Below are 13,321 nucleotides of genomic sequence, written 5' to 3'. Positions count from 1 at the left end.
CAACTTGAGGCTTTAGCCTTTGTGAGCCTCTTGTAATTCCAGCATGTGTGCACAATTCTAATCAACTGTGCCAATGTCCCTTTTTCTTTCCACACCCCCTCCCCACCATTGCCTCTCTTTCTTCACTCAGAGCTTTCACACCACACACACAAAAAGGAATGAAACTTTTTAACAGGCGCTCACCCATCCTCCCAATTGCCACCACAGCACCCAGTCAAAGAATTCCCCTCTGTTCATGCTCCAGGTATTCACCCAAGCTCCTTTGCAACAGGCAGCCACAGAGCTGAAGATCAACAACTCTCTTCACATGGAACATACTCAGTCACACTGACACCGCACCTTGCAGCCTTGGTTTTTGTCCATTAGTGCAGCTGACCTCTCTGCTACAGGGTTTAGTGGTGTAAGTCCAACTGGGGGGGGGGGTACCAGAAAAAGCAAGCAGCCATTGCTGAAAACCGAACTTCAGAGACTCCAAAATATCTCTTATCCAGCCTGAAGTGACAACTCGAATTTCTCTTGAAGGGGGGGGGAGGGTCTTCTGATGATCTCTGTCTTCGGGTTTACTACAGCTTTTTATAGCATTCAGGCTCAAACTGATCATACAGTATGCACTCATCGTCCTTCAACACAACTTGCTAAAAGCACTCTTATCTCATAGAATGGAACATCCTAGAACAAGTTCCTCAGTGAAGGTCAGATAGCAACAACTTTATTATCATATGACAATTGGCACACTGTAGAGGAATCATGCACACCCAAAACAAGTATGCTTTGCCTGTCTTCCTGATTTATTAAACTCTAAGAAGCACTTTTTTATTTATTCCTGGTTGGGGTCTTATTTCTTCTGTCTTAGAATTATTTCTTTAATTAATTTCACCTACAGTGAATTTAATTCCAATGGGCTCAAATCACATTAAACAGTTGATTAAAGACTATTCAAACTAAAAAGAGGGGAATCAAGACAAATGTGGTGTGAAGGGGAAAATAATGAAATGAGAGGTATGCATTCATACAAATGAGGTAAATAAACAAGGAAGCGTACACTCGTGGTCCTGCTGAAAATGAGCTTTGTGTGTACATTCCAATCCAATGACTATTCTAAAGGAGGTTTGATATTTCAGGCAGAGAGAGAGAGGAGGGGTGTACACTTGTTTCGGGGGGGGGAGGAGAAGGAAAGAGAGAGGGAGGTCAGAGGTCATTCTGGGGAGTGGGTTGCTTGCATGCTGTTTGGTGTTTTGCCCAAGAGGGCATGCAATATTTTGGGAATCAGCCAGTAAGTCAGCCAGTGTAAAGTGATGCACACAGAGGCCAAAAATCTCAACTTCACATATTCCCTGATGGTGCCTGAGCTGTCACTAACAAACCAGGAAGGAGACTGTGGTGGAGACCTCAATGAAAACATCCACCCTGTCTGTAGCAGTGGTGAAATAAAGGCAAACTCCACACTATGGGTCATTAGGAAAGGGATCTAGAATGAGTCTGCCAACATTATCATGCCCCTGCACAAATCCATGGCATGGCCACATTTGTATGGTGCTGTTTGCCACACCTCAATTAAGACATTTCAGAGTTGTAAGAGTTCAAAAGGAAGCAACCCAGGTGATCAGATGGATGATAAAGCACTTTATCAACAGGTCAGATTTTCATACTGGGAACTTTTTAACTTGGGAAAAAGGGTTTGAGACTTATGATGATGCAAGGTGAGGAGAGAGACTTTTTCTCCCTCTCTCACAAGAGCCAGGCTGGGCTGTTCCATGAAATCGACCAGTGGGAGATGTGAGATGGAGGGAAGGATGCGCTTCTTCATGCAGCACATGGCTGACCTTTGGAGTTCATTCATCATGGGGGGTTGGCCACTTGTTTGGGTGGCTCATATTAGGGATTAGGCAAAGTCATAGAGGAGAAGCTGCTGGCCACAATCGCTGTGCACTGCCTCCAGGGTCAGAGGCAACAGCTGAGTTGCAGTTGGGGGGTGCAACGATGGGAGAGAGGAAGACCTTAACCTCTTGCTTGTGGGCTCCCCAGAAGGAACTAGTGGGTCACAGTGGGAAAGGGGATCCTTTCCCACAGTGGGAAAGGGAGTCCTAGATGGGCTCCCTGGGGCCTGACCTGTAGGATTCTTCTTATGTTCTGTTCTCAAATGGCTGCCACTTGGATATCTTGAAGCCGATTGGAGCAAATGGCAACAGTGAAACAAAGGTCAATCTAGTGAAGCTTTTGGCAGAAGTCTCCCTCCATTCCTAGTCAGGTTGTTCACTTTGCCTCTCTTGGGCAAGTTCTCTTTTTCCAAGACTTGTCCTCTTTTTTAGCCTTGAGTCCAGGAAAAGAACTTAAATGTCCTCCTTTTCCCTGTAAGCAGGTCCCTACAGGCAGCACATAGCCTTCTTGTAATTACTAAATTATATGAAATTATATGTAATATAGTTTAAAATTTAATAATAAGTAATATAATATTTAAATTAACCACATGAAATCAAAATACAAGTGTTTTCAGCTTTGATTTTGTCATGTCTTACATTTTTCTTGGTTATCCTACATTTTGAGGTGCCTTGTCCTATTTTGTGGTTATGACATCTGGTCACCCTGCTCTTGGGCCAGACCTCAGACCTTCCCAGAACCTGGGAAGCAGGATCAACATGCCTCAGGGTGCAGGCCAGCTCTCCAGGAATGAGGGTTGGGAGAACCATGTTGCCTAGGCCTAGGGGATGCAGCCATTGCAGGGTATCCCTTGGCAGTGTGGGCTCCAGCTGTGCTGCTTTGTTACCTGCAAGAAGGATGTGTCTATCTCCTCCCCAAGCTCGAAGTCAGTCATACCAGGCAGATTAAATCCAGCTGGTTTAGATTGTTCTGTTGCTCCTCCCAAATGGTTATTTATTGACTTTGGGGTGATATGTCCCTGCTTGTCTTTTCCTGGTACAGGGAGGGATTAAAAAAAAAAAAAAGTTACTCTTCACCCTTAAGGAAGCTTCCTTTGAATTCTACTTTTGCATGAGAATCCCTGGCAGAGAATCGCTGGACTCTGAGAAAGAAGCTGAGTGTGTAGCCTCAACCAAGTCAAGATGCTGTTGCCCACCATCCTGTTCCTCTCCTGTCTTTTGCTGTGCTCAGCAGATCAGTACAATACGGAAGCACTGAGGATCATGAGCACAACACCCGTAATTGATGGGTAAGGTTACTGCATCCTTCCTATGTCCTCTGCCTGCTATGGGGTGGTGAGGAGGAGGTTAGAGAATGCTACTGTCGGGCATTAGCTGCTACTACCCCTAGATGTCAAAGCCATAAGTAGGGCATCCTTGGGCACTATTTGAAGTTTTCCCTGGCTGCATACAGCTTCAGTGCTGTGGTCTAGGAAGCACCTAGCATTCCTGGCTGCATGCATGACTATGCAACTGGGAGCAGGCAAATGGAGCCAAGACAGGGTATATCTGTGACACACATTCAAGGATCCTTGGAGATCTCACACGGCTGACCCAAGATCTCCTGGTGCCTGAGGCACCTGCTCCCCACTTCCCCAGAAGTGTAGCAACCACCACCACTGCTCCTCCTCTCCCACCTCAAATTTCAAAATAGGATGAACTGGAGACAGTGTGAGGGAGAGGGGAGTGGTGGTTTGAGCAGTTCCAGTGCTCTAGCCCACCACTCTCCCCGCACTTCCGCTCTATTCCGCTCTATTCCTCTTCCTTCAAATTCAAATTCAAAGGAGTACAGAAGACTCCTGGACTGGGCAGGGTGTTCCAGAAAGGAGCATTCCCTGGAATTCTATGAGCCAGAGTTCTCCTGGCACCATCCTGGGTCTTGGTGGTGCCCAGGCAAGAGATGCTCTACCCATTCCTCTTTACTGGGATAGTCTCTGTCTTCTGGTCACTGTACTCATTCAAGCAGTCTCTCTTTTTCAACTTTGGGGGATGATCAATAAAAAATGTGTTAGAGAGAGTTGAGAGTCTTAAAATCTCAGCAAGTAGAATGAGCCGGACTGGCCCAACACGCTCCGCATGTGTGATAGGGTGCCAAATGCTGCCCTTCTTCCCTGGTGATGTGCCAGCCTCAGCTCCTCCTGCTCCCTGAATCGGAAGAGGGGGACAGGGCAGAAGAGGAGGTGTGGAAGAGAGTGGTGGGCTAGAGTGTCCTTGGCATTTCCTCTTCCACTCCATCACCCTCTTCCTTTTTGGAGCGAGAAGAGGAACAGTGGAGGTGAATGGCCAGACTAAGGTGGGTACCCTACTGCCAATCTGCTGTTTGAGGCGCACACCTCAGTTGGCATTCTTGATGGGCAGCCATCACGAAAAGTGCACACAGGCTCCAGAAGGGTGCAAGCAACAGACAAAACACCCCAGAGAGGAGAGGGTCATGGACATCCTGTTTCTTCTGGTAGAAGGACAGCGACATTCTCTGTCCCCCAAATATAGCCCTGGCAGGCCCCTCCCTCAGTGATCCTGATCAAGCTGTGAGTGCCACTGCATTGCAGGAGTGGAATGAGGCTAATTGACATGGGAGGTGAAAGAGATTGTGAGGTAAAAGTTCAATTAGCAAATCTAAGAGCAAGAAATCAGGCCAGGAAACAGCAAGGGCGGTAAAAGCAAACAGAGCCTTGTGACAGAGCAGAGTGGAAAATGGGGATGAGCACAATGCAGAGACTGTGCAAGGTGACAAATAATGAGAGAGAGTTTTCACTAGACTTTGGCCCTGCCTCATAAAAGTACAGTGGAGTAGTGAGTCAGGATCCAACCCCTGTCCCTTGAAAAGTAGCTTCTACACCCGTAAGGTCAGTTGCCTTTAGACTTCAGAAAAACACCTCCATCTGCTTCCCTCCTGAGGAGTACAGGAGATAAGATTGTCATCTCTACATATCATTTACCCCAGTGGGAAAAGATAATGATATGGAAGGATGCCCTCCAGACAATTCTTCTTGGCCCCTGTCCAGACACAGGCAGGTCTTATCCATCTTCTAGCTGTTTTACAATCTAAAGACTGTATTTACTGACAGAGAAAGTGCTTCGCTTTTCCTTGCAGCCAGGACAGATGTCTGTGTTTAACTGATGGCTTTTGAAAAGCCACAAAGAAAGAGAAAGTCAAGGACTGAAACGCTAAGCCTCTAAAATGGGGCAGTCACTTGCCCAAGCATAGGAACTGACCCCTCGTGCCAGGGGGATCTGAGCCACAGGGCTGTAACGTCAGTTGCCCAGCCCTGGGCCTTCTGAGAAGAAGATCTGCTCTGGGCTGATCTGATCTGATCATGTCTGTCTACCTGTTAAGGTTCCCCCCCCCCACACACACACACCTTCACTCCAAGGCCTCAAGATGGCTTCCGGTGACAAGACTTTAAATGCAATGAAATATTCAAGATATCCATGTTGACCTTGTGGCTATTGCTCCTGGTCAGTGGCATCACTACAGTTTGTGTCACCCAGTGCAGGAGGCCAGCATGTCACCCCCACAATGGACCTCCACCCATGCAGTGGTGGTAGGTGTGCTGATCTACCATTGCCCTGACCCGCTGGTTTTTTGGCTCTTCTTCTTCTTGTTGGCATCCTTCAGTCTCGGAAGACTATGGTGTCACGCTCTGAATGGTGGTTCTGGAACAGAGTGTCTCTCCAGTGTGTGAAGCCTGGGTAAAGTAGGTATGGAGGATAGGCTGTTACCCATGCAGCAAATTCCCCCTCTCCACGTCACTGAAATGGTCCAATGGAAAGGCAGAGGCCAATACGGTTGGTTCCTGCGGCGTTGCAGGAGTTGCCAGAACGTGACTGTGTTCAGCCATGAACTGCCTCAGGGACTCCGGCTCCGGATTTTTCCTCAAGGTTGACTCCTGAAGCCTTTTCCATAACTGGGTGTAGCCACAAGGCAGTGGAGGTCTGGGATCAGAGTTTTCCTTCTCTCAGGTGAGCTGCCTTCCCAGGCTGACGAGTCCCATCTACCCAGTGGCTGTTTAGTTGCCTCTTATGACAAATACAGCCAAACTGAGGGCCTATTCTTATCCCCAGCCCCCAGGGGAAGGTTTTTTGGCTATACCTTTGGATAGAAGACAGATATTTCAACATGGTTTTTTCATTGCATTCTGCAGAAAATCACATATCAAATGGTATATAACATGATGGTATTATTCCAACAAATCGCAATTTTAGCTTTTTTGGTCACTAGTGGTGTCCCGTCCCCCCCATAAGGTGTCACCTTACTAACATCTTATTGGTTCCATGCTATGTCATAATAACGTCTCATTGGCTCTTTGAAGAATCAGTCAGTGGTCCGTTTTGAATTAGGGAAATGTACTTTTTTGTTACATGAGACAATTGCATTTTTGTTTTCTGGTTTTTGGATCATAACTTTTGATAGAAAGGAGATATTTCACTCGGTCTTTTTTCATTGTATTCTACTGTAAATTACGTATTGAATGGTATATTGCAGGATGGTATTATTCGTAAAAACAGCAATTTTAATGATTTTGGTCACTAACGCTTGTCACACACCCCCAGGATGCCACAGCTCCTGGTTTCTATTTTATTTCATGACTGGGAGTCTCTGGCTTCATCTCAGAATATGACACCCCCAAGGATGAGCTGGGGGTGGCTCTCCTTCTGGTTCTGGCTCTCCTTCCCCTCCCCCATGTTATCCTCACAACAGTCCTGTGAGGGATTGCAACCCAGACCCACCATTCACAACTGTTGCACCCCCTATGCCATGGGTGCAGCCATTTCTCTCACAGGCTTCTCTCCTATCCTGCTCTAGGCACAATGACTTACCCTGGCAGCTGCTGAAGAAATTCAACAACCAGCTGTCCTTGGATAAGGCAAACCTGAAAACTCTGGAAGGCACTCACACAAACATCCCCAAGCTCCGGAGTGGACATGTGGGAGCACAGGTAGGAGCGGGGGGGGCACACAGGCAGGCTGCGGGGGAGGAACAACATTTCTTTGGAGTCTGCTAGAGACATTTTGCCAGCTTCTGAACCTCATAGGTTCTTCTTCAAGTAGACGGAAAACAAGATGAAGCTGTTGATGTCCAGCATTAACAGCTGTTCAAACTGCTTTGATGCTGCTTCTGTTTCTTTGGCTGTCTTGCTGCTTTCAAGACCACTTGCATTATTCTTATATTTTGTACTGTTCCTAAATGCTGGTGTAAGCCATCCTGAGAGTTATTACACCAAGAGGAATTTAATGAAATTACAGGATGAATTCCAGCTGCTGGCATGTGCTATGAGCCACATTCTATGGGGAGGGGAAGCTCGGTTTCACAGCATGCCCCCAAACTTCACACAAGCTGGTTGCCTGGCTTGTTGGCACTACACAGAGCCCCTCTTCTTCCTCTTGCACTTTTGGCATGTTTGTGAGTGTTCTCTGCTTGTGGAGCATGTGCCCAGGGTGCAGGGAACAGGCACTGTTGATCATTCCAGAATCTCCTTTGGTTTTCCTCTCACCTCGCGCAGTTCTGGGCAGCCTATGTGCCTTGCGAGACCCAGAACAAAGACGGTGTCAAGCGGACTTTGGAGCAGATAGACGTCATCCATCGCATGTGTCTCCGTTACCCAGATGACTTCGAGTGTGTCTATGACAGTGCAGGTGAGAAGATGGGATTGGCATTGATGAGAGAGCCACTCCCTAGCAGGCGGAGAACTCCCCAATCCAGAAGCGCCTCATTCCAGGGCAGGCATGTGTTCCACCAGCCTAAAGTGCAGCCAAACCACCAAAACAATACCCAAAGCAGGGGAGGATTATATAAGCTCCAGAGTCCTTCTTACTCAGTCAAATGCAAGCTGCCATTCATAGGATGGGATGGGCAATCTCAGCTTCTGCCAGTGATGCCAGTGATAGGAAAAGCAGTACCTTCCAGAATGCTCCCTCCTACTCTAAAGGTCTAAGACGAAGCCTTGTTAAATACAACAGCCGGTACCAGGGTCAGAGCTAGTTTTTCCAGGTCTGAGAACCTTCACCTCTCCCTTCACCCCTCCTCTTTGTTGCACTTGCTTGGCCTCGGAGTGACAGAAAACGTTTCCCCTGCAGGTATCCGGAAGGCCTTTCAGGCTGGCCGAATCGCCAGCCTGATTGGCGTGGAGGGCGGGCACTCCATCGACAGCAGCCTGGGAGTCCTGCGCACCTTCTACCAGCTGGGGGTGCGCTATATGACCCTCACCCACAGCTGCAACACTCCCTGGTAAGGGCAGGGAGTGGGATGTGTGCCAAGTACCAACAGAGCAGGGGCCTGGAGTCTGCATTCAGTATCATCCCCAGAATGAGAAGTGAGCACCTCCAGGCATGTGCAAAGTTCAGTTTCCTTGCTAGTGAACAGCCACATGTATGCTCATATACCCAGAAGTTCTGAGCTAGAAAAGGCAAGTTCAAAGCAAGTTTGAGGCCCAGCTAATCTTACTTCAAAAATTTGATGATACACTGAAGTATAGCAACAAACACATGGTGGCTAAAACAGGGGGAGAATTTGTTGGGGGGACGCCCAAGAGCCTGTCTTCATGGTATACAGCCAAAGCTCCTGTCCATTCAGTGGGAAAGCAACTGGGTCTGCCTCTCCTCTCATCTGATTTGTCCATCTTTTGACAGGGCAGATAATTGGCTGGTGGACACCACAGAAGAGCAGCCTGTTCACAATGGCCTCTCTGAATTTGGGAAGGTGAGAGTGAAGGCGCTGTGGAGTATGGGAGGGCAGGTTATCTTCCAAATTAGGGGCACCAATACGCATGCTCAGATGTCATTAGAATAAACCTGGGAATTCTTGTTCATTTACAGGACATTTGGATGAACTTTGATGCTGAGAAAGAGGGAATGTTTGTATGAGCGTGCAAAGACCCTTTCACTTAGGCCCCTCTTCTCCCCTCCCCACCCCATAACCTAATTAAATATGAATAACTTATTGAAAAATGTAGCTTGCTACTATTAACTTATTGTATGAAATTATTAATCAAAGTGAGATCAATAAGAGGCGGAGTCCACAATTCCTTGCTAAAGGAGTCCCATCATTTGAGAAGTAACACCCCAAATCCTAAAAGTGGGGACAAGGCCAAAGGTGAAGTAGTCCCTTTGGTTCCTACATTAGTGAGGGGGATAGCTGGGGGGGTTTGCACGCAGAACACCCCAGGTTCAATCCCTGGCAGAATCTCCCACTTCAAATGAGTCTTGAGGAACAGGTACTGGGAAAGACGGTTCTCTTTGTTGGAAGCTCTGTAGAGCCACTTCCAGTCCATTGCCAGTACTGGGCTGGAAGGACTCAGAGCCGGATTCTGTACAAACTGCTTTGTATGCCTGTGGAAAGATCATGTTTTCAGTGGTAGAGCCATACCTGCTCTGCATACAGAAGATCCCAGGTTCAACTCCTCTCTCAAAAGGATCTCAACAGATCCCTTGGAGAGCCAGACAGAGTGGCCAGTAATGCCTGGAGTAGGACAAACAGTTGTAAGGGCTGGCCTCTGCATTCAATCTCCCCACCTCTCTCCCCTGCAGCAAGTGGTTAAGGAGATGAACCGCCTGGGCATGCTGGTTGACCTGGCACACGTCTCTGTGGAGACCATGAATGATGCTCTGAATGTCTCCAGGGCACCTGTGATCTTCAGCCACTCCTCTGCCTACAAGATCTGCCAGCACCGACGCAATGTGCCTGATGACGTGCTCCGTCGAGTGGTGAGCAAGCCCACAGTTCTGCAAACATGTGCCAGGGACACGGTGGGGGGGGGGAATCCGTGAGAGTGAGCAGGTGCCAGAAGCGATCAGCTCCAGCTGTCACTTTGGAGAAGTTGTGCCAACCTGGCCACTTTTCAATCGGCTCTCTGCCATCTCCTTCATTGTTCCCAGCCTGGCAGGCGATTTTGCATTTACCTATGTAGAAATGATCATGTTGTTTGTTCATTAAAAATATTTAATCCCACCTCGCAATCACAAGGGTTCTCAAGGTGCTACATGCAGGTGAGCAGTGGCCAGAGGCCGTTTTCTCTGAAAGTTTTGGTAATGTAACTTTGGTGATGTTGGATCAACCTGGATCAGTGTGGGGAGCTTTCGATCCATCTAGACCGGTGTGTGTGTATGTCCAGATAGCTCAGCTTTCACACCACTGCAGACCCAACTAAGAAAAGGGAGGATGAGAAATTGAGAAGGGCCTAAAAAGGATGATAGGCATGTTGGGTTGGGTAACAGGAAAAAAAAAGGCAAAACTGCTTTGGTACTTCCTTTCTCTGAAGTACCCTTTTCTCCCTGTGCCTCTTCCCATAGAACGAGACTGGCAGCCTTGTGATGGTGAACTTTTATAATGATTACGTGTCCTGTAGCTCAGAGGCAACGCTTGTACAGGTAGCAGGTGAGTCAGGGACAGCAGGGGGCAGGTAAGGGGTCAAAGCACACACCAAAGACTGCTTCACTCTGCTGCCCTACTTCCTGCTCACAGATCACATGGACCATGTGAAGCGCATCGCTGGTTCCAAGGCTGTGGGATTTGGAGGAGACTATGATGGTGTTCCCAGGTACCAAATGAAAGTGCAGAGTGCACTGGGTTTCATCTGTGTCATACAGAGGTTATTAAATCCTGCTGGGCAGGTCTGGACCCAGCCAGTTTGAAGGTCTTACCCTAGTCAAAAGCAGACCTCTGAAGGCATTCAAACCTCATTCCCGGGGTGAACGTTACTGCTTGGAGATTGAAGGGGATGCCTAGAACAATAGAATTTGGTGAGGTACTAGCATGGAGCATATGGGCAACAGTGATGGTGCATTCATTGCATGCATATATAGCCCTATCAAAACAGGTTTGACATATCTTACAAATCAAGCGGCTCCCACTGGTGTCTCCTGAAGCTCAGGTGGGACATTGGTACAGTTGCTCAAGATGCAGGAACAAAGGGAGGGTTCTCCCATTTGCTGCTGAGCTGCCCCTCCCAGCTGGTGTGCTGCCTTGAGAACTGAAGGGGGCTTCCTTTCCCACTAGAATGCCTTAGAGTAGGGAAGTCAGGCTCTCAACCTCTGTGTTCATCTTGATGCATTTTTGCTCTTGCCCAGAGTCCCAGTGGGCTTGGAAGATGTCTCCAAATATCCAGATCTGGTTGCAGAGCTGCTGAGGAGGGGATGGACAGAGGAGGAAGTGAGAGACGCCCTTGCAGAGAACCTGCTTCGGGTTTTCCAGAGGGTGGAGCAGGTGAGACACTCTGGCTACAGAGGGAGGCTGGGTGGGACGGGACATGATGGAGATCTCTCAGTTGCTTCTGTGCTGGTGCCTCAGCAATGCCAGAGGGCCCTGCTTTTCCACAATTAACTGGGAGCAGAATTAAAACAGAGGTTCCACACAGTACTTAACACCACTACCAGCAATTCCCTCCCTTCCCTCCCTCATGGCCAAGATGCTCCCATCACATCCACTCATAAAGAAGCCTATTTGGCAAGACCCTGGCAGCTTCTGCTTAGCTTGTTCTGGGAGAAACTTGTCCCTATTTACTGCTTCCTGTTGGTCCTGTCTGGAAGGATTAGTGATGAACTGGCCTTCGAAGAGTCTCCTTGAACTGTCCCAATGTCAGTTTATTTCTGGGGGGGGGGGGGGGGGGGAGCTTGTTACTTTAAGAATTACTTGTTCTAAACCAGGTGTGTCAAATTCATTTCATACAGCAGGCCAAATAGCATTTATGATGCCTTCTGCAGACCAGAAGTGATGTTATTAGGCAGGAAGTGATGTCATTAAGCCTTTTCTGAACAATGTTACATATTCACAACAGGGACCAAATGTGTACACCTGTGAACCAGGCAAAAATGGGTTGAACAGGTCATAAGAAATAAGCACGTTTTCCTCACTTAGGAACTCATTAGCTGCACATGACAGAAGAGAAAAATATGCAAATATTGATCGTATTTCAAGACATGGGAGACCCCAATTTTCTTGTGGGCTGCCCTTTCAGCAGTAACACTTCAGCACTGTTCAGCATCTGAGAGCCCGAGGGCCAGATGAAAAGCTTCCATGGGCTGGATCCGGGCTTTATGTTTGACACCCCTGTTAAAACTCTTTTTAGAAAAATTGTGCCATTTTGCCATTTAAAAAATGAAAAGAAAAATAGTGCAAGGAAGCCATTATTTAGCCTTTCTCTCTCGCAGCAGAAGCCAGAAGGTGACACTAGGGAGGCTGTTGATTCATCCTTAGTCCCCAGCCATGATCAGCAGGGAGCAAAAGCAGGAAGCCCCTGCAATGCACAGCAGCCCTGCAAAGCCACAAGAGCATTTTGCCCTCCTGCACAGGGTGCGTTGGAGTTGCAATTGTGTTTTATTACACACACACTTTTGCCACAAATCAGTTCTGAAGAAACACAGGAGCACAACTCAGGAAATACTGGATTACAGCAGGCTGAGAACATCACCTGGGTGTCCTGTCAAATGCCTGTTGATGCAGGATGGCATCTAGAGAAAGGAAGCCTGGAGGCAATCCTTGTTCATCACTGGCAATGGCTCTCTCTCACACACACCCATTTCCTTCCATCCTCTGCATTGATGCCCCACAGCACATGACACAACCTGCGTATGCCCCTCTTCCGGGCCCTCCCCACAGTCTTCCCATAACTCAGTTCACTTGATCTTAACCAGCCCTTCTCCTTCTCTAGGAGCGGGACAAGATGTCTCTTGAAGGGGTAGCACCCGGTGACTTGCCCATCTCATACCAGGAGCTGGAAGGGGCATGCCGAACACGCTATGGGTATCCTGATAGTGGGAACCGTCCCAGATTCCTGCCAGCTGTGCTCGCCCTCTCTCTCCTTGCTGTGCTGCACTTGTAGAAGTGTCACCCCACCCCCACCCCCCCCCTCTTAGAATACTCTTAGAATACTGCGGAACTCTCTGAACTGGAGATGAGAATTTTGCTCTTGCTACACTGCGAACAGCACTGCCCCATCTTTGCTAAACCTTTTGCAGAAGCATAGAGAGGAGTGCATTTCTAGCTCCTCTTCCCTGACCAGCAGCCTCGTCCTTGCCCTCTTCTTGTTGTGCTGCACCTGTATAATTCCCCCCCCCCCCCCGGGCTTGGCGAGCTCTTAGAATTCTGTGGAACTCTTTGAACTGGAGATGTGGATTTTGCCCAACCAAATTTTGGATTTTGGATTTTGCCAAACCAAACTTGTGCTGCCCCTGTATAATCCCCCCCCCCCCAGGCTTGGCGAGCTCTTAGAATTCTGTGGAACTCTTTGAACTGGAGATGTGGATTTTGCCCTTGCTGCACCCCTAACAGCACTGTCCCACCTTTGCCAAACCGTCCACAGAAGCATAGACAGGAGCGTGTTTCTAGCTCCTCTTCCCTGTCCAGCAGCCTCGCCCCAGAACAGCCTCTTCTCTGGTTATGAAGACTAAGAGCCAGGAGGTGCAGCCCC

General features: G+C 48.3%; 1 protein-coding gene across 1 annotated transcript; it reads left to right on the top strand.

Moving 5' to 3' along the window:
- The first annotated feature begins 3,059 nt into the window (after positions 1–3,059).
- On the top strand, positions 3,060–12,733 carry LOC136660638 (dipeptidase 1-like). The gene is made up of 10 exons (XM_066637944.1): positions 3,060–3,166; positions 6,724–6,856; positions 7,421–7,553; positions 7,995–8,145; positions 8,547–8,616; positions 9,444–9,620; positions 10,206–10,290; positions 10,378–10,453; positions 10,983–11,118; positions 12,563–12,733. The coding sequence occupies exons 1-10, from the start codon at positions 3,060–3,062 to the stop codon at positions 12,731–12,733; spliced, it is 1,239 nt and encodes a 412-aa protein (XP_066494041.1).
- Positions 12,734–13,321: the final 588 nt, after the last annotated feature.

This window comes from Tiliqua scincoides, chromosome 9 (genome assembly GCF_035046505.1).
Source record: "Tiliqua scincoides isolate rTilSci1 chromosome 9, rTilSci1.hap2, whole genome shotgun sequence".
Taxonomy (NCBI): domain Eukaryota; kingdom Metazoa; phylum Chordata; class Lepidosauria; order Squamata; family Scincidae; genus Tiliqua; species Tiliqua scincoides.
The sequence above is the reverse complement of the archived record's forward strand: the minus strand, read 5'-3'. Positions and strand labels throughout refer to the sequence as shown.

Bases quoted from the DNA above. Each gene is read 5' to 3' on its own strand.
- LOC136660638 (XM_066637944.1), top strand. From the start codon at position 3,060: ATGCTGTTGCCCACCATCCTGTTCCTCTCCTGTCTTTTGCTGTGCTCA. The intron at 3,167-6,723 runs GTAAGGTTACTG...ATCCTGCTCTAG, and splicing joins ACAACACCCGTAATTGATGG to GCACAATGACTTACCCTGGC. The intron at 7,554-7,994 runs GTGAGAAGATGG...TTTCCCCTGCAG, and splicing joins GTGTGTCTATGACAGTGCAG to GTATCCGGAAGGCCTTTCAG.